This window comes from Pipistrellus hanaki (assembly GCF_964339955.1).
Source record: "Pipistrellus hanaki genome assembly, chromosome: 8".
In the NCBI taxonomy this organism is placed as follows: Eukaryota; Metazoa; Chordata; class Mammalia; order Chiroptera; family Vespertilionidae; genus Pipistrellus; species Pipistrellus hanaki.
Window position 1 is genome coordinate 10257925 of NC_140510.1, and position 20231 is coordinate 10278155.

At 48.3% G+C, this 20231-nt stretch overlaps 2 protein-coding genes across 5 annotated transcripts in view; one reads left to right on the forward strand and one right to left on the reverse strand.

Moving 5' to 3' along the window:
- Positions 1 to 3184: 3184 nt before the first annotated feature.
- On the reverse strand, positions 3185 to 8364 carry DBI (diazepam binding inhibitor, acyl-CoA binding protein). Its single transcript, XM_084892246.1, has 4 exons — positions 8226 to 8364; positions 7074 to 7191; positions 4890 to 4952; positions 3185 to 3474 (listed from the first exon to the last, which is right to left on the reverse strand). Exons 1-4 carry the CDS (start codon positions 8232 to 8234, stop codon positions 3401 to 3403), a joined length of 264 nt encoding a protein of 87 aa, XP_084748372.1. The 5' UTR covers positions 8235 to 8364; the 3' UTR covers positions 3185 to 3400.
- Positions 8365 to 8441: 77 nt separating this feature from the next.
- Positions 8442 to 20231, forward strand: part of LOC311626612 (UPF0538 protein C2orf76 homolog) — a 92582-nt gene continuing 80792 nt past the window's right edge. For all 4 annotated transcript variants that reach the window (XM_084892243.1, XM_084892242.1, XM_084892240.1 and 1 more), the window contains exon 1: positions 8442 to 8506. The gene's annotated coding sequence lies outside the window, so the exon portion shown is untranslated. The remainder of the gene's footprint in view (positions 8507 to 20231) is intronic.

Here is a 20231-nt window from a genome sequence, read left to right on the forward strand (position 1 = left end):
TAATCATTACCCATCTGGCGGCAGAAACCACCCCCGCACAACTTCCCAGCCTGACTTCCGCCAAGCCAACCACCCAGGGCCTTCTCCTCCCCCTCCCGTGGCTCTCCTTATCTACACTGGACACATGACCTTCCTGGCCAGCCCTTTTACTGATGAAGAAAGCAAGGTTTACACAAGAGACACAACTCACTCCCTGCCTCTACCCTGGGCGCTGGGCAAGGCCTCTGACCTGAAACCAGCGGCCTTCCCCAGTCCCGCAGGCTGTGTGGTCCCTGGTCCACAGCACTGGTTCCCAGGCCTAGGAACTACTTTGGTGCGGGGAGAACATCCTAGGAAACCCCCACTGACCTGCATGGTTGACCCCCAGATTATTGGAGCACTGCCAAGTGGGGAGCCTCGCTCTGTGGCCCCAGGGCAGGATTTGTGCGGTCAGTGGGGCGGGTGAGGATGCAGCTGGGAAAGATCCCAGGCTGCTAGCCAGTTGCTGTTTGCTAGGTATCGTGCTAAGCACTTGCACACCTTATCAGCCCATTGTCCACACACAGTGTGTCTCCAAGCAGGTAGTGACTTAGTACCCGAGAGGCTGAAGTGGGATTCACAGCTAAGTCTGCCACTAGAGCCAGACTAGCAATACACAGTGTCACAGGGGTGCTGTGGGCGTGTCACAGAGGAGTGGGGAAGCCTGGGCCCACTCTGCTCCCACTGCTTCGTGTGCTCCCAAATAACCCCCTGTGCGGGACACGCCCGCGGCGGCGCATGGGCACCTGAAGGAGCCAAGGAGCAGGCTGGCCCTGAGGCTGCTGGGCGTGCTCTCAGAACACCACCCCAGCGTTACTTTCTGAGAAACTGGTCCCACTACTTCACCGTGAGTGGGAGGAGGGCCTCCCGCCTGGCCATGCCTCAGACTCACTCACAAAAGTCTGGTTCCCCCTCCAGCCGTGGAGATGTGACCCGCTTTCCCAAGCCGCTCTTCCGGAAGGAGCTGTGCAGCGGGCGAGGAATTTATCGCATCTTATGCTAGCCCAGTGAGATGGGGGGCACTCTATCATCTGAGTGACAGCGAGGTACAGAGCTGAGTGGCAGCCAGTGCCATTAGAAGGAACATGAAGGAAGGGGACGAGCAGGGCCTTTTTGACCTGAGCCCTGCATTTGGACCCACACACATCGCCAGAACCTTAATTTCCTCACGTGAACAATGAGCACAGGAATCCCCACTGCACAGTGAGGAGTAGGGCCTCCTTCAGGGACTGCAAGGAATGCATTCGAGAACCAAATCCAAGAACCCGAGTGGGAGCCTGGCCTGTCAGCTTCTCAGCAAACGATGGCCGTTAACCAGAGGCCACACCAGAGGTGGGCAGACGGGCCTTAGGCCTAAGGCTTTTCCCTCCCATAGTGCTTCTCTCCCATCGCACCCACAGAGAACTGCTGAGTCGTCACGACAACCTCAGCCCAGTGTGGCTCCCGGCACCAGACAGGCTGTATCAGGGCTTCCGCAGGCGGAGGCCCATTCCTCTCCAACTCTGTCCCCCAGAGGCGGTGACCCAGGGCCTGAGCACACGGCTCCAGGCTGCCTTTCACGGGCTAGAAATAGGGCAGAATGCTGGGCAGCGTCACCCAAGGAGTGAGCACTTGTGCCTGGACTCGGTCCGTGACTCCGATGCTGTCAGGGACAAAAGCTGGTTTGAAAGCTGGTGGAAAACTCCTGATAAAGAGGCACTCAGGCCTCGCACTCCATGCCAGGAGCTTCTCACGTCATCTCATTAATGCTCACCTCCGCCCCCGGGGAGTGCACCAGCCTCCTGGAGCCAGATCTGTCTGGACAAGAACCAGGCCTTGGACTCCATCAGAGGTTGTTTTCCCTTTGGTTCACTCCTGAAGCAGCCAATCACTGAGCCAGGGAGATGGTCCAGGTCTGGGTACAGGTGAGTAGCTGTGGCTCCTTCCGCCTCCCTGGTGCTCGGGGGGTGGAGAGGACTGTAGGCTCCCTGCCTCGACCGCCCTCAGTTACACCAGCTCCAGGAAGGCTGTCTCCCACATAAAGGACACTGCTCCTCAGAATGCCACCTCACTCACCTCCCTCGGGCCACATGTTGGGCTTTTGGACCGTGACCCCATTGTTCTGTTGGAGCCACCTTCCCTTGTTTACCCCTGGGCTGCAGCCTGGTTCCCCATGGGCAGGCTGGGCTGACTGGAAGAATCAGTTCTCAACAGCCATTGACCATGTACTCACGCCCCATCACCTACGGTCACATTCTGTGCTTCACGTCTCACAGGGAAGGCGTGGCCACATTGCTACCCCCCTTGCTGTCCCCTTCTCCCACTGCAGCGTTGGTCATGCCTGAGGCCACCTGGGGGTGCTGGCATCTGAGCCATGATCTGCACCTGAATGATGGATCTTAGTTTATTCTCCAGCGGAGTGACCTTGGGCAAATCACTGTAACGCTGAGATCTGTTCTTCTGGGGCGAGGCTGAACTGGGTCTAAGACAGGGCACAGGCGTTGGTGAGAACTGACTGCTGCCTGGCCTCAGAGAGCTCCTCCCCAATCCGTCAGCCCCAACATCACCTGCAAAATGGAAAGCTCTGATCTGCCCTGCAGGACTGTGGCGTGACTGAAGGGGAACATCCAGCGAGGAGGGTCTGACAGCTGGCAGCTCTCGCTTCTTCTCATTTTACTTTTCAACAACCTACTTCCTCCAGGGTCAAACTGTCTTTCTTCTCTGCAGCCTAACCCCTTGCCCACCCCGCCCCCAGGTCCCCATCTCCCTTCCCTGCTCATCTCTGCCTGCCCAGCTGCCTGCGGCCAAGCCTCCCCGGGCCTTCGGGAATGCCCGGGGCAGATGCGCCTCCTTCCGTGCTCATTGGCTCTGGAACTGTGGACTGGTTTGGCCGGAGACAAACCTCAAACACCTGTCAACCCCGCCTTCCTCTGAGCCAGGCTAGCAATGTTCCCGAGGGGCTGAAGCCTCTGCCAGGGGAGCGGCTGGAACGGGGAGGGAGAGGGTGGGAAAGGCCACTCCTATGGCCGCTGCCTGCCTGGAGGCCGCGCCTGGAACGGGGAACTCCTGCCTCACTCCCGGCGGAGGAGGGGGAAGGGAGAGAGCCCACACACTTCCGGACAAAATCTTTAGAAAAAGGAAGTGAGATTGGAAGTGTCAATTCTTTCAAGAAACCAGATTACCAGACTTAAAGTAACAAATGCAGTTTTAATTGATGTATAGATAAAAACTACTCCGCAAGGCGAGTACGTAACCGTTTCCGCTCCTTAATGTCGGAGCCGCATCCTGGACCGTGTTCAGGAAGGAGGTTAACTTCATTATTTCACTTCATCCGTGGTATTAGAAAAACAAGGCATGATTTTCGGTTTAGATGACATGCGTGGCTGGCAGCCAAGCCCAGTCCCTACATTCCGTACTTTGTCTTCAGTTCTTCTACTTTGTTGATGTACGCTTTCATGGCATCTTCCTTGGACGTCCCTGTGAGGAATCAACAGTGTTTGTCAGAGGCAGCACGGAAGTCAAGCCCACAGCTCTGGTTGAACGCTCCCAGGCTCAGTTTTACCTGCAAAGGGGATTGGAGGGGGGGCACACCTCGGAGACCTGAACGGGATCTGACGAGGAACGGAGAAGCCTGGCCCACAGAGGATGCTCAGGCTCCATAAAGCACTGACCAATGTGTGTGGCTGCCCTGAGGCTGCCAGTGGCCTGCTGGCCTTGTGAGTCCCCCACCGCCATGAGTGAGGGGTTAGTCTGAGCCTTGGGGAAAGGGGGGGGGCCCTCCAGACAGGCAGGAGAGCCGCACTTGGGGAGCCACAGTGGCCTTACGGGTCGTGCTGACTTCCCGGTTTGCTTTGTCAAGTATTTCTCTGTTGGGCTCTTAACTGCCGGAGCTGTTAAGCAGGTGGTGACACAGCAGAGCCAGGCACCCTTTTCTCCCCAGAGAGAAGCTACGAGAAAAGTTTTGAGAACTCTGAGCAAAAGCAGCTGGCTCTTGGCGGGGGATGAGGCCAGTTCTTGCCTTCCTGCTGCTGTGTAAGAGGCACCGACTACATATTCCTCAGAGACGGTAGCGCCTCCTTTCCCGGATCCACAGTGAAGGAGAGACACCTGCCGGAAAGCGGAGCGTGTCTGCAGCCCCTGAGTGTGGGGCCTGCGGATGGCATGGAAACGCCCAGTGAAAACAGACAGTCGGACAGGCATTCCTGTTCCAGTTACTTCAAATCCTAGGAGAGTTTTTATTGTATTCGGATCCTTTTTGAGTTCAAGTGTTTCTCATTTGCAGGAAGACAGAGGGCTTATTCAGAAGCTAGTTGTGAGAACAAAAAAGCTGGCAGGCCCTTCAGGGCCAACTTTTAGGTCTTGCTAGTGTAGGTGGCACGTGATTGAGTCGGAGCTGGGACACTTGGCTGCTGTTGCTTAGCACAGAATAGCTCCATTCACTGAGCCTACGAGTGCCAGAGGCTTGCCATGCATTAGCTCATTCCTCTCTTTTCTTTGCCTTTCTGGCTGGAAGGGAACTGGGGGGGGGGAGAGGGAGGGCTGTTTGGGCTATGGGGTCACTGCCTGGCCTTGTGGGGGAGAGGAGTTGTGGGCAGCAAAGCTCCCCTAATTCTGAGAATATATGAAGCCCTCGCCAGCTATACTGCCTTCTAATCGGTTTCTCAGTGGCCCTCCTCTCGATGACACCTCTACTGGGAGATGGTGCTTTTGGAAAAGGCATTGCTGGTATTGAGAGAGAAAGTAGGTGGCCCAGTTTTTTTCCATTCGGACACAGGTCAAGCTGTTTCCAGCCCGTGCCTCACCCCGTTTCCCCTCCTCACCCCTCGCATGCCACAATCAGGCGTGTTCCATCGCCGGCTTCACACACGAGGGAGACTGAGGAGAACAATTACCTTTCAGCGCATTCCAGGCATCCCACTTGGCCTTGCCTTTGAGGTCCAACATCCCAGGCCGTTCTTCAAAAGAAAAGGAAAGACATTAGGGCTGCTTCCAGTTCCAGGGGAAAACCTGACCAGCTTTCTTGTCATGAAAGAATCTTCATTTCACCAATCCCTTCTACTCTGTCATGAAGGTAAGCAGGCCCAGAGCAGTGTACAGAAATACAGACTTAAAATCCAGGGAAAGTAAAAGCGCAACTGTTCCCATTACTAGAGGGTCTTGTCTTCTAAGTTAAGTAACTCCCAAACGTCTTTTAAAAACTTTAAAAAAATACTGCAAAGTTTCCTTCCCACCCCATTTCTGTCTTATGGATTACTGTTTAGTTTTCTGAGTGTCCTTTTCTGTGGACTGTATATCCACACCCTTGCCCCATTTTCCCACCAAATTGTTAGTCTATTTCTTTTTGATTTGTGGAGATTTTTCCTGAGAGCAGCGTTTCTTTAAGTTACACCATGGTTTTATGCTAACAGACTGGTTATCAGTTGCACTTGGGAAACACACTCACGAGTTCCCTGCTGACCTATCCCCTGCCACGCCGAGAACAGAGCCAAGGGGAGGAGTCACAGCGCCCACAGCTGCACCCTGTGCCAGAGGAACCTCGCGCCTTCCTGAGTGCCTGCTGGGAAGCACCCCCAGGGGAACCCGGGAGAAACTGCAGCCATCAACCAAATTCTAGAGCAGCATGCCCCTATGGCCCTTCTGTGGTGATGGAAACCCTGTATATTTGCAGTGTCCCACACATCACTGGAGTCCTGGAATAGTGGCTTGTGCGAATGAAGACTGAACTGTTGATTTTCCTTAATGTGAGCTATCTTCAGCTTAAAGGTAGATAGCCACGTGTGGCTAGTGGCTACTGTACTGGACTGTGAAACCCGAGAGGGTGCTGATCCCTCCCAGATCGGGAAGTTACAGGTTCCCAGCCTACCTACCCTCACGTGACACCAAATCTGCACCAAGATTTTTCAGCAGGGCAGGCCCAGTCTCTTGAGGACACTGTTTGGCAGAAGAACATCTTGGCAGCTCTAGCCACCCCCCTTCATCTCTCCACTCCCTTCCCAGGCCGATACAGGGTATGAACCCAGCATAAAACTCACCTCCACCACAAGACCTTTCTCAGTTCAGGCCTCCCCGGGAACCCAAGTTTAGTTTGGCATTGCACCAGGTCCCTACCTCTGGGCACTTCTGCATCCAGCTGGCTTCCAGCCAGCCCGTCTGCTCCACCTCCAACCCAACAGCAGTGGAATTGGGGGCCATGCTCACCCTCCTGACCAGGGAGGGGAGAGGGTAACCTCCTATGTGGTGCCATGGCCGCCACCTCTGAGTCCTGGCATGGACTGAATCATGCCCTTGCCTAACCCATTCCTCTGCCTCATGCATTACTGGTTAGTTTTCTGAGTGTCCGTTTGAACTGTATGTTCATACCCTTGCCCCATTTTCCTACCAAATTGTTAGTCTATTTCTTATTGGTTTGTGGGAGATTTTTCCTGAGAGCAAAAATATACGCCTGAGTATCAGGGACTTTGGGGGCAGAATAAAACCTGGTGAAGGCAGGAAAGGCAGTACGATGGAATATGTTAATTCAAACTATGGCCTCAAAATCTGCACACCAAGATCTTTCAACAGGGAATGGCCACCAGGAAATGTTTCAGCAAAAGTGCTCTGACCTGTCCCAGGAAGCCAGCTGCTCCTCTGCTCCTGATTTAGGCTTGGTCCACTGCCAGTGCTCTGAGACTTTGATCTTGCCCGTTTAGGGTGGAAACAAAGTGTTTCAACAAAGCACCGCCAGCCCAGCCCAGCGGAGTTGAGCAAATCTTGTCCAAGCTGGGGGCCTTCACCACCTCCCAAGTAGGTGGGAAGTGCTCTTGACATTCAGTAAAGTCTAGGATTTGAATTCTGCTGCCTGAGCTACCAAGAACCAATAACAGTGCTGGGTCTGCAAACCCAGCAGGAACGTGATTTCCGGGAACCTCTCCCAGCCTACACCCCAGGAACGTCATGAAACATTGCCATCCCGCCCAAAGAGTTCAGAACTCTGGGAAGTTTTGGGCAGGGTTCCCACGGATTAAGAGTTCCAGCACCAAGCAAGGCTGCCGAGCGTGCTTTGGAGAACAGGGCGGCCAAGCTTCACCTCGGCATACCTGTATTCACGTCTCCCACAGTGGCCTGTTTGTAGCGGCTGTAGATGAACAGCATCTCGTCGTCCGCTGGCTTGGTCTTGAGGTGCTTGACGTCCTCAGCAGCTTTGTCAAACTCAGCCTAAGTGCGAGGGAGGGGAGAGGCCTGAGTGCAGCTCTAACGGGGCAAAGGCAGCTCGCACTCCTGTAAGGCAGGTGAGGAAAAGCAGCGCTCTCTCTAGTGTCTCCCCTCCTCCCCACAACCGGACAGCTAGAAAGACCCAGCAAAGCACGGAGGTGGCTCACCGGTTCCCTTATGTGATAACCACATTAAGAAAGCTCTGCAAACACCGCGGGAAGGAGCCGGGCGGAGGCTGCCTGCAGTGGGAGTTACTCCGCAGGAAAGCGGCGTGGCTGAGGTCCCAGGGAAGCCCTGAGCTGCGGACAGGGGTGGCCCAGGTGCTTAAAACAGCTGAATAGGGGCCAGGGCCTGAGTACGGCAGGGACAAGGCCTGAATCAGTTGGCCCCCTTCCCCTGAGTTTGGGGCGTCCCAGCGCAACCTCTGTCCCAGTGCCCGACTGGAGAGAGAGAGAGGAGGAGCCAAAGGTCGCCCGACACAGCTCAGGCTCGGAAAAGCGGCCACATTCAAGGGAGGGAAAGCCCTCGGGGGTCACCTCTCCCCCGGCGCACCCTCTCCCTGCGGGCGCACCCTCCCCCGGCCGCACGCGGGACACTCGGCCCCTTCTCTGACCTCCAAGCGCTCAGCCACCGCCTCCTGGCTTCCCTGCTCCGCCCTTACTCATGGCCTGTCCTTCCGGATGGGGGACTCGGCTCCCTTGCTCCTTCCATCCACGCAACCCTATACCTCTCGTCTTACTACCTCGGACCCTCGGCCCCCCTCCTCCCTACCCCCCACCCCCCCACCTCTATCCCCGCTTCACCGCGAAGTCCACTCTTTGGGCAACTTCCCAGCAGTTGCAGGGCGGATGGCGGTGCAGGGAGCCCCACACCGGAGAGTTCCGCTCTCCAGCCTCTGTCCAGAGGGCCAGGGCTGGGCATGGGTCCAGGAGGAAGAACGGGGTCGGGAGAGAAAGACCTCCCAGGGTTCTGCCTGCGGGTGGTCCCCACGCGGTTTCCCGCCCCGCGGCACGTTCGCAGCCTGGCAGGTGCCGTACCTGAGACATGCCGGCGGGATAGGTGCAGGGTTGCAGGACTGGCGGCGGCAGCGAGGAGCGGGCACAAGTAGCGCAGCGCCGTCTGGCAGCGCCTTTAGAGGTGCAGCCGCAGGCCTCCCCCGCGGGGCTCGGGCGAGCGCCCGGCAGCCAATCAGAAGCCCGTTCTGGAGGGGGCGTGGCCATCCTCTGGGCGGCGCCCGCCTTCCGCCTCACCCCAGCCCACGTGGTCGGCTGGCGCACGCGCACGCGCGGACAGGAGGCGGAGGGAACTCCGGGAGCAGGTGGGACCGCGGAAGTAGGGCGCACATAACGGAGAGGGTGCTGTGGTCCGACCCCGGTTCAGTCCCAGCCTGCGGGGGGCAGTGACCCACGGGGCAGAGGAGAGGGGTGGAGGATGAAGAGCAGAGACCGTTACATCTGTTTCTTTAAATCCCGTGGCCTGTGGACGCAAACCGGCCGGAAGTTGCTCTTGATGAGTAACCTCCCAGGCTTGGGGTCGGCGAGGGGGCTGCCGTGCATCCAAGGAACCTGGAGGCGATGCCTGGCGGACTGCGCGCCGATGGGTAGCTGAACCGGCCTCGGCTTCTGAGCATTTGGCACTCCTTCCTTGGCCTTAGTTTGCAGCCCTGAGATGCACATTTTGGTTTGTGGTGCATTTCTCAAGGCAGGGGCAGTGTCTCATCTTTAACAAACTTGGCCCAGGCCCAATTTCCAACAAATCTCTCTTAAGTGTATGACACTTGCATTCATTAACAAATATTTACTCAATTCTTGTCAGGTAACTTGCACCTTCCCGGCCCTCAGGATACTGCAGTGAAAAAAAAGCCCCCATAATTTTTTGCATCCTTAGAACTTATATTAGGGATAATAGTTAATAAATATGTTAAATAGAAAGTTTGTTAGAGGATAGGGAGTTGGAAGTTTACAGTTTTACTTGGGATGGGCGGGTGGAGGGTTAAGGGAAGGTAACGGCCGGGACCGGTTTGGCTCAATGGATAGAGCGTCGGCTTGGGGACTGAAGGGACCGGGTTTGATTCCGGTCAAGGGCATGTACCTTGGTTGCGGGCATATCCCCAGTAGGGGGTGTGCAAGAGGCAGCTGATCGATGACTCTCTCTCATCGATGTTTCTAACTCCCTATCTCTCTCCCTTCCTCTCTGTACAAAATAACATATATATATATATATATATATATATATATATATATATATATATATATTTTTTTTTTTTAAGGGAAGGTAACGTTTGAGAAAGACCCTCACGGAGAGGGGGTAGCATTCCTGGCAGAAAATCAGTGTAGAGGTGGGAGCAGGGAGGGGAGGAGTGGGAAGAGGTGAGGCTGGAGAGCTAAGGAGGTGGCAGGCTAGTTGGATGGCGCAGAGCTTGATCTTTATAGGGACTTTGGCTTTTATTCGGAGTGAGATGGGAAGCCAGAGGCTTTGGAGCAGAGGATGATGGGGGTGGTGGTGGGGGCAGCGGGCGAGGTGGGGGGCAGGCCCTTGCAAGGTTGTTAAGCAGCTGATGTTCTCCATGGACACAAAGGAGCAGCACAGGTGGGTGGCAGAGTTTGAGGGTGATGCCGAAGAGATGAAAGGGAGACTTTCCTGGTGGTTACAAAGGAGTGGGTGAAGGGAGATTATTAAAAAGAGAGATCATCCCTTTCTGATTCCTAATATGTGACAAGAGGACTGGACTACAAATCTTCCCCCATTTACAATTGTAGGTGTTTAGAAATAAAAGCCAGATGGAAGCTTTCAGAAGTAACTTACTGTAGGTGAGGCTTTATGAAATGGGAAGAAGTAGAGGTACAATAGTAAGGAATAAATCTAGAGCCTGTAGTCTGGATAATTTGGAGAAAACAAAGTCAAGCAGATGAACAAAAGCCTTGGAGTTACATGTGAAGAAATGACATTTGCGTTGTAAGAAATGTGGGTTTCTCCCAAAGTGACAGTTCAGAGCTGTTTTCCCCGTGAGGCCCAGGTAACACCTGGAAGCATCTTGGCTGCACCATTTGGTGCTTACAGCTTCCATGACGGAAATTCAGGTTGCCGTCTGTGTGGGTCAGATTTGCAGTCCACGGTATCTGCTAGTCAGTAGATTTTAACATTAGGTTATTGTGTTGGCATACCGTATTTGAAAAGATGAGATACCTCTCATAATGTAATTTTTAAAAAAGTACCTTAGATTGGTTGAAGTTAAATATTGTAGGAAGCCAGGTTCGTGTTTTATTTTGTCAGTCTCCAGTTTAAGTGGTTGCTTGATTTGTTGGTTGCTTGTTTGGAATCTACTTCACTTTCCTAAAAACAAAACATTTCCCACAAGGTAGTTTGTGTCTACGTGAGTCTACAACAGGTGCTTAAAGCAACTCAAGTATAGAACTGGTAAGGATTGTGGAATGGCATTCAGCTTTTAACATAGAAATAGTAACAAACCAGCATCTGGGATTTTACTTTAAAAAATAAATTTTAGAGTATATTCGGGACCAATAAATTATATGAAGTTTTTAAAAATATATTTTTACTGATTTCAGAGAGAAAGGAAGAGGGAGAGAGAAATAGAAACATCAGTGATGAGAATCATTGATTGACTGCCTCCTGCACATCCCCTACTGGGGATAGAACCCTCAGCCAGGGGATGTGCCCTTGACGGAATTGAACCCGTAATCCTTCAGACCACAGGCTGAGGCTCTACCCACTGAGCCAAATCAGCTAGGGTTGAATTTTTAATTCTGTATTTCATCAGTGTTGGAAAGGAAATTGCTTTTTATATCTGGAGAAAGTGTAAGCTCCTCAGGTCTGTTTGTAGCCATGTCAGCCGTTGTCACACTTTGTAATTATTTAATTTAATTTTAATTTATTCTTCTCTCTGAGCCCCCTCTATATAAGCTAGGGAGGATGGGATCACTATATATTGGTCAATGTCTGTCTCTAAGTGCCTGGAACTTGTTAGGCACTCGACTAATGTAACTGAATGAACGAAGTGCTTTTCTGACTATGAAATGTATTCCTTCTGATGAGCCATGAACTGGAAACCAGCTAACTTTATTAGAACTGAATGTGAAACTGTGGGCTAGAGTAAAGCAGATGAACTCTGGTATAATCTCTATGATTTCCCAGCCATGGAAACAACACCTGAAGTGTTAAGGGAAGTGAGCCAGTCGGCCTAACCAGCCCCTCCCGGTGAGTAGACAGGCTGCTGTTATTATAACAGCTCGCCCTCACTTTCTTGGATCTCTGTTTTGCTGATTCTCAGGGTAGTCAGTCAGGCAAGATGCATTAGCAGCAGTGAAAGCAGTTCTTGGCCAGGGGTATGAATAGTAGTTTAATATTAGATTTCTCCTTATAAATGAAATCTCACTTCCTAAAAGTAGCCTATCATTAAAAAATGGATACAGTTACAGCAGAGCTTTACAAGAAGGCACGGGTAGAGTATTAACACGTGGTGAATTCTATTCACTTGGTATTTATTTTCCAGGTGCTTGGAATGTGACTCCTCAGGCCTGGCTCCAGGAAAGCTGGGAGGGGACTCCTGTGCTTTAGAGGGAGGGAGGCACCTGGGAAGTGGTTCTGGGAAAGGACCAGGGAGCGGTGGGCAGAGCTGGGGGTCTTTGATGAGAGTGGGGGTACTGCCTTGTCCTGACCTCAGGGAGAAGGCGCTCAGTCTTCCACCATGAAGTGTAATATTGGCTGGAGGGTTTTTCGTACACGTCCTTTATCAAGTAGAGGAAGTTTCCCTCTATTGCTATTCCAAGTGTTCTTATCATGAATGGATATTGAAATTTATCGTGTTGTGGGGTCGAACCCTGGGTTCAAAATAAGACCACTGGAGGCTGATAATTTATTAAAAAAAGCAAACAAGATTTATTGAACTGGCCAGGGCAGCCGCAAGAGCCACACACAGGCGGACCCTACACGACTGTGCTGCTTTAGGGGCAGGTAGTTATTTTTAAAGGTTCTGAGAAGGAAAACCCCCATTCTGCAACAAACTGTTGTTTGGAATTTTCTGCTGTTCTTCCTAGATAAAATGTTGCTTTCTAGTTTGCTTTAGCCCGTTTGAAGAATGATGAAGATAAACTTAGCTGTCTGACCTTGCAGGCCAGAGACCAGATATGCCCACAATCTCAATACCATGCCAGGTGCATTTTTTTTTAATTGGATAGAACAGCATTGTTTTCAAGGCCAGCATCGAGATAACCACTAAGTGTACAAAGGGCTGGCTCTTTAATGAAAAAGAAAGTTCTGCCTATAACTTTGCCCAGAACTTGAACTCATCCTCCCTAAGCCCATTGCGCGATGAACAAAGCAAGTAAGTGAAGGTCGAAGTCAGAGTAGTAGGTTTAAAATTCAAACAGTAGTTTTTACCCAAGTATGATTGCTACCATATTTCAATCGGATGCTTTTTTTTTCTTTTTTCCATTGATTGATATGATTACATGATTTTTCTTTAGCCTATTAAAATGGTAGATTATATGGATTTCTTCTCAAATATTGAACTAGCCCCTACTTCCCTGGAAGAAACCCCACTTGGTCATGGTGTATAATCCTTTGTATATATTGCAGAATTATATTTGCTAATATTTTAAGGGTGCTTATGTTTGTATTCGTAAGGAATAACTGTAGTTATTTTTAAATAATGTCTTTAGTTTGCTGTGGAACTACTGGCTTCATACAATGATATAGGACGTTTTCTCCTTTTCAATTTTCTGAAATCAGTTGCTTAGAATGGATGTTAAGTCTTTAAATGTTTTGTAGAATTATCCAATGAAATTTTCTGGGTCTGGAAATTTTTCTTCTGAGCGTTTTAAAATTATAGGCCATTAAAATTTTTTATCTCATATGGGTAATGGTAGTAGTTGTGTTTTTCAAGAAATTGGTCCATTTTATCAAAGTTGTGAAATTTACATACCTGGATTTGTTCATAGCATTCCTTGTTGTCCTCATGATGTGTGCAGATATTCTCTGTTTTATTTCTGATATTGGTGTTTTCTCTCTCTCTCTCTCTCTCTCTCTCTCTCTCTCTTTTTTTTTTTTTTTGCCAAGCTTGTACAAAGTGTCAATTTTTAAAAATCTCTCCAAAGAACCAGCTCTTTTTTAAAATTGATTTTTTTCTGTTGTCTTTCTGTTTTTTAATTTTATTGATTTTTTTTATTATTAATTTTTCCTTTTGCTTGCTTTGGGTTTGTTTTGCTCTTCTTTTTCTAGATTCTTGAAGTGAGAGGTTAAATTATTGATTTGAGACTTTAAATTTTAATGTTTACATTTAGCACTATACATTCCCTCTTAGTTCTCTTTTGTGTCCCCCCAATTTTATGTTGTATTTTCATTTTCATCCAGTTCAGTGTATTTTAAATTTCCTTTGAAACTTCCTCTTTGACCCAGGGATTGTATAATAGTCTCTTGGCTAGTTTCCAAGTGTTTAGAGATTTATCCCATATCTTTCTGGGTTTTATTTCTATTTTTATTCCACTGAGATCAGAGAATACACTCTGTATGATTTCACTTCTTTAAATTTGTTATGTATTTTTCTGTGGCCTAGGATATGGTCTTATTGGCATATATTTTGTGGGCACTTTAAAAGAATGTACATTCTGCTGCCATTAGTGGAATGTTTTGTAAAGTCTATTACAGTCTGTTGATTGATGATTGTGTTCTATATCCCTGCTGCTTTTCTCTCTAATTATTCTACCATTTGCTGAGGAAGGGGTGTTGAAATCTCTAACCACAATTGTGGATTTGTCTATTTCCTCTTTCATTTCTATCAGACTTTTTCTTCACATATTTAACAGCGTTGTTTTTATACACATTAGGATTGCTGATCTTGTAGGTGGATTGATCTTGTTGGTCCATGGTTTCCTTTCTTTTAGGGTAGGTGGGCTGCTAACAAATTCTCTTAGTTTTTCTTCATCTGAGAATGCCTTGATTTTCTCTTCATTTTTGAGGAATATTTTCACTGTGTATAGTATATGGATTGTGGTTCTTTTTTATTTAATGTTTTTTATTGATTTTAGAGAGAGAGGAAAGGAGATGGAGAGAGAGTGCTAGAAACATCGGTGAGGAAAAAACATCAACTGGTTGCCTCCTACTGGGAATGGAGCGCCGGAAATCTGAGCATGTGCCCTAACCAGGAGGAATCCAACCAGTGACTTCTTGGTACCTGGAAGGACCAAGAATGGAAGGGAGAGGAGAGAGAGAGAGAGAGAGAGAGAGAGAGAGAGAGAGAGAGAGGGAGGGAGGGAGGGAGGGAGGGAGGGAGGGAGGGAGGGAGGGAGAGAGAGAGAGAGAGAGAGAGAGAGAGAGAGAGAGAGAGAGAGAGAGAGACACGGATGTGAGAGAGACATCAATTAGCTGCCTCCCAAACGTGCCTTCAAACTGGTGACCTTTTTGGGGCCGACACGCTAACCAGTCAGAACACCGGCCAGGGCTTTTATTTTTAGTCTATTTTTATGTTGTCAGGTCGGGTAATTTCTGTTGTTTTATCTTCCAGTCCACTGATTCTTCCCTGTGTTTCCTCCATCACTGAGTTTTTGAACTGAGATCTGGGTTTTTCAGTTCTAAAATTTCCACTTGGTTCTCCTTTATAACTCCCATTTCTTTTATGAGGCTTTATAATTTTTCGTTGGTTTCAAGCACATTCACAGTTGCTCATTGAAGCACATGATGTCTGAGTAAAACCTTTGTCAGTTATTCTGACATTTCTATTGTGTCGGTGTTGGCATCACTTGATTGCCTTTTTTTATTCCAGTTGAGATCTTCCTGGTTCTTGATATGCTAAGTGATTTTCAGTTGATACCTAGACACTTTGGGTGTGGTATAGTGAGCCTCTGCATCTTATCTAAATCTCCTGTTTCAGTGACTTTTTCTGACACCTCCCTGGCAGAAGACTTGCTACTGCTGGTGGGGATAGAAGTTCAGGTCCTTGATTTGGTCCTGTTGACACCTGAGGTGGGATGGGGTTTTCACTTCCCACTAGGCCTCCTCAGGATAAATTTCTGTTTGGGAGGGGTAAGAGTGCTCCCCATGTGTCTTCCCCAGGCATTGAGGTAGAGGTGGGCGTGTCCTCATTATGGATGGGTGGTTGTGAAAGTTCTGACTCACTGCCACTCCTCTGATACTACTTGTTAATGATTTTTGCTAAATTAACATTTGTTAAGTGGAGCACAGGGTGCTGGACGCAGAGCTCAGCCAGAGATTGCTAGCGAAATTGAAAGTTTTTTTTCACAGGTCCTGGAGGAGATACCTGGCACTCCTTGTGGGGCCGCATGGGGAGGTCAAGGCAGGGTGCGTGCAGACAGGGGGCAGAGCTGGGGCACTTGCCTTTATTAGGGTCTGTGGGCGGAGTGCTTTGCGGTCCTCAGGCTAGGGCCTGCTGGTCAATTCAAACCAAAAGTTCCAGGTTCTGGGAAGCTCCAGGGGCTGCGCAAGGGAAGGCCTGGATGGGATACCGTTGCTCACAAGGACTGCTGGGGGAATCATGGTGACTCTGTGGGCTGCTGCCTAGGGTATGTACTTGCAGGAGGGGGCAAGTGTCAGTTTAAGGTCCCTGCAGGCTGCCTGGCCAAGCACAATGGGATGTCAGTAGCAGTACAATGGGTGACCTAGCTGCACTCCTGGCACCAGTGTGGAAGGGGAGGGGCCTTACCTTATGCTCAGTGGAGGCTGAGCTCCCCAGGTGGTCTCCTCTGACACTGGGTTTCTAGAGTCAGCTCCCTGCTCTGCCTTCTCTCACACTGCCCTGAGGGTGGGTGAGGTGGGGTCTCTTCATCAAAGCCAGTGAAGGAATCTGCTCCAGCTCACCTTTGCTAGTGTGGGTGGGCGGCAGGCTCCTGTGATTTCTCCCTGGAGTAGAGTGCTTATTGTCTGAAAGTTTTCTGTCTTGCTCGGCTGCCCCTTCCCTGTTTCTGTGGCTGGGAAGGGCAGGCTTTTGCTGTTTTTCACCCGCTGATGTTCACACTGACTTCTTCCAGGGCTCACCATTGTGTCTTTCTTTGGGTCTGAAGGTCCCTAGCTAGTCTGCCCCCTTCTCTCCACCTTTGTGATCCTACATATGTTTTATATGTCGTGTCCGGGATTTTTAGTTGCACTTAGCAGGAAGTATAGGAAAAAGTACGTCTCCATCTTCTCAGAAGCAGAAGTGTAGGGCAGTGCGGTTTGAAGTTTATTATTTTCTCTGAATTACATTGTATCCTGATTTGTAACTGAAAGTTGTGGCTATAAAAGTTGAATAAAGACTCATTATTCCCATTCTCTTCAGGAGAGTGTTAGTTCTGTTGTGGCTATTTGAAAGCTGTTTCATGTGGCTGAAGCTTATTCCCTACCAAATTTAATAGCAGGGTTTTCTCTTCTTAGGAAGCTAAGAGCTCAGATACTTAATTGGTTTGGCTATTAAAGATGAGTTCCAGTAGGGCTTAATCAAACTTTGGTTAGTGCTTAGTAAAATGTACATTTTTAAAATATTGCCTCTAGAAACAGTGTATTTTAAAATATATTTTTATTGACTTCTGAGAGAAAAGGAGAGGGGGAGAGAGAGAGAAACATCAATGATGAGAGAGAATCCTTGGTTGGCTGCTTCCTACACACCCCACACTGGGGATTGAGCCCGCAATCCGGGCATATGTCCTGACTGGGAATTGAATTGTGACCTCCTGGCTCATAGGTCAATGCCCAACCATTGAAACACACTGATCAGGCTAGAAATAGTTTATTTTAAAAATCATCCTTTCTGGGATAATACCAAAAGTAAGTTTCAAATTTATCTTTCTTAACAGTGTTTTCTGATTATATGTAAAAGCACTGGGAGTGTTGCAAGGGAAACTGGTTTCTATTAGAGCCAAATACATTATCTGTAATATGATAGGAAGCTCTTGATGGAAATGACAAGTCTTGGCTCTGCTACTGAATCAGCAGCATTATTTTTTTAAAAATATTTTATTAATTTTTTTTTCACAGAGAAGAAGGGAGAAGGATAGATAGAAACATCGATGAGAGAGATACATTGACCAGCCGCCTCCTGCACACCCCCCATCGGGGATGTACCCTCAACCAACATAATAATACATGCCCCTGACCGGAATCGAACCTGGGACCTTTCAGTCCACAGACCGACTCTCTATCCACTGAGCCAAACCGGTTTTGGCAGCAGCATTATTCTTAACTCACACATCCTCCATGTCCTCATCTGTAAAATGAGGACAGCTATACTGACTTTGCTGGTAGTTAGTGAGGATTTCTGATGATGTACCTGTAGCATTTAGCACAATGTTTGACCATGTTGGGTAGCTATTATACAATCATTAATGCAATTTATTAAAGCAGAAACCTTGAGGCAAACTCGTAACAAAAACAGGGTTCAGACCTTTCTCTGTCCTTACAGTAAGGTTACAGAGTTGAGTCTGTGGCCTGTCTTCATTGACTCCAATATAATTTGTCAGAATTTATCTGTGGTTTCTTTTAACATGGATTGGTGTAATAAGAGACATTTGCCTAGTAGTGAGGCTTCACTGTAATTGTAGTCTATCTTTTCACAATTAGATTACTTTTTAAGAAGCTTTATTTTAAGTAAAGACACATAATAGGAATGTCACTGTGCCCGCCCTTCCCTCTGTAAGAACACCTCTCACTTCTACATATGACCTTCCAATTTGGCCTTTCTATTAGTTTCCTGGGGTTGCTGTAATGAAGTATCATGTACTGAGTGGCGTAAAACAAGAAAAACTTATCATCTTAAAGTTCCAAAAGCTCCAAGTCTCAAACCAAGGCGTCAGCAGAGTTGGTTCCCAGCCTGTCTCCTAGCTTCTGGGGCCCTGGGCATTCCTTGGCTTGTAGACACATCACATCCATCTTCACGTGGCCATCTTCTAGGACACCAGTCACAGTGGGTCCCTCATAGGACTTCACCTTAACTGATTACACCTTCAGCAACAACCGGATTTCTAAATGAGGCCCCATTCTGAGGTACTGGGTGGGGACAGCTATACTGACTTTGTTGATAGTAACTGTTTCAACTATCTTTTTTTTTTGTGTGTGTGTGGATGGAGGGAATGGGACACAATTCAACCCATATCAGCATTCTTCTAAACACTGGAAGCAGATTGGTGTTAAATACAGTCCTTGCCCTAGGTAGTTTAGCTCAGTGGATAGAGCGTTGGCCTACAGACTGAAGGGTCCAGGTTTGATTCTGGTCAAGAGCATATGTCTGGGTTACAGGCTTAATCCCTAGGAGGCAGCCTATCAGTGAATCTCCCTCATCATGGATGTTGCTATCTCTCCCTTTCCCTTTTCTGAAATCAATAAAAAATATATTTTAAAACAAAACAACAAAAAACCATAGTCCTTACCCTCATGCATTACTGTCTCCTGGTGGGGGCAACAGAGAGCAAGAGAATAACAGGAAGTGACATTTCCATTGGGAACAGGAGGATCCACCTTCAGAAAAACCGAGGTTTCCAGCATTGAACTGAAAGAAGACCAGTGTCACTGTTGGGTGGTGATTTGGGGGAGACGGAGTCTAGGTTCAAATCACAGAGATTTGCTGGTCATCATAAAAGATTGCACTTTAGTTCAGGGGCTGTGGGGGCCTGTGGAGAATCTAAGGAGGGGAGAGATACTTGGATTTATATTTTCAGAAGATCACTCTTGATGCTGCATACCACATTGATAAAGGGGCTGGACAGTAATGGGAAGACCAATTAATTGGGAACCTTTTCCATTATTCAAGAAAGAGACAGACACTAGGGTGGCAGTAGTAAAGATGGGGAGAAATGGAAAATTCAAGATACATTTGGGGGAAAGAGCTGATAAGATTTCTGATGGATTAGCTAGAGAGTAAGAGAAAGATATTTAATTATCTTCAAATATGTTTTTGCTAATTGATTAACTCAGTGGATGGTTGTATAATTACCAAGACTGGGAAATCTGCTTTGTGGTTGAGGTCAGATTTAAACTGCCAAGTTCAGTTTGGGATATGTTAATGCCTTGTGGTGGTTAGGTAGTGAAACAAATCGCCTAATGTATGAGTTTGAACTGAAAGTTGAGAATTTATTTTACTTATTTGTTTGTTTGTTTATTCCTTACCTGAGGATCTTTTTCCATTTATTTTTCAGAGAGAGTGGAGGAGAGAGAGAAAGACAGAGAGAAATGTTGATGTGAGAGAAACACATTGATTGGTTGCCTCCTGCATGTGCCCCTATTAGGGCCCGGGCTGAGGTGGAGTCTGAAACAGAGGTTTGTGCCCTTGACTGGCATTGAACCTGGGACCCTTCAGCCCACAAGCCAAGGCTCTATCCACTGAGCCAAACTGGTGAGGGCTGGGAATGCATTTTAGAGAGTGGGTATCACACATATGGCTATGAGAGACAGGGGTGTGGAGATGGAGGTGTGCCTCTCAGAGGAGAGTGTAAGGAGAGAAGCCAGATGTAGTACTGACCTTGGGGAGCACTAATGTTTCAGCATCTAGAAACTTGGGTTCCTCTTGTTTGGGACTCTGCACTCCCTGGATTTGTAAATTTATTTCTTTCACCAGAAAGGGGAAGTTTTCTGTCATTATTTCTTCAAATATGTTTTTAATATCTTGCTCTCTCTCCCTCTCTTATCTCCTTCTGGCATCTCCATAGTGCGAATGTTGGTATGCTTGAAGTTGTCCCAGAGGCTTCTTACATTGTCTACGTATTTTTGGATTTTTGTTTGTTTATTTGTTTTGCTCTTCTAATTGGGTGTTTTGTTTCCTCATGTTCCAGATCATTGATTTGATTCTTGGACTCCTCTACTGTACTGTTGAATCCCTGTAAACTGTTCTTTATTTCAGTTAGTGTATGCTTAATTTCTGACTGGTCCTTTTTCACATCTTTGACTTTCTCACTAAGATAACATGAAAGTCTCATGAAGGTCCTTGAGTAATCTTATAACCATGGTTTTGAACTCTGTATCCAGTAGTTTGCTTGCTTCCATTTCTTTCATTTGTGACATATCTCTTTGTCTCCCCATTTTGGCTGCTTCCTTGTGTTTGTTTCTAT

Bases quoted from the DNA above. Each gene is read 5' to 3' on its own strand.
- DBI (XM_084892246.1), bottom strand. The intron at 4,953-7,073 runs GTATGCCGAGGT...TTTCTTTTGAAG, and splicing joins TGTGGGAGACGTGAATACAG to AACGGCCTGGGATGTTGGAC. The intron at 3,475-4,889 runs GTAATTGTTCTC...GATTCCTCACAG, and splicing joins TGCCTGGAATGCGCTGAAAG to GGACGTCCAAGGAAGATGCC.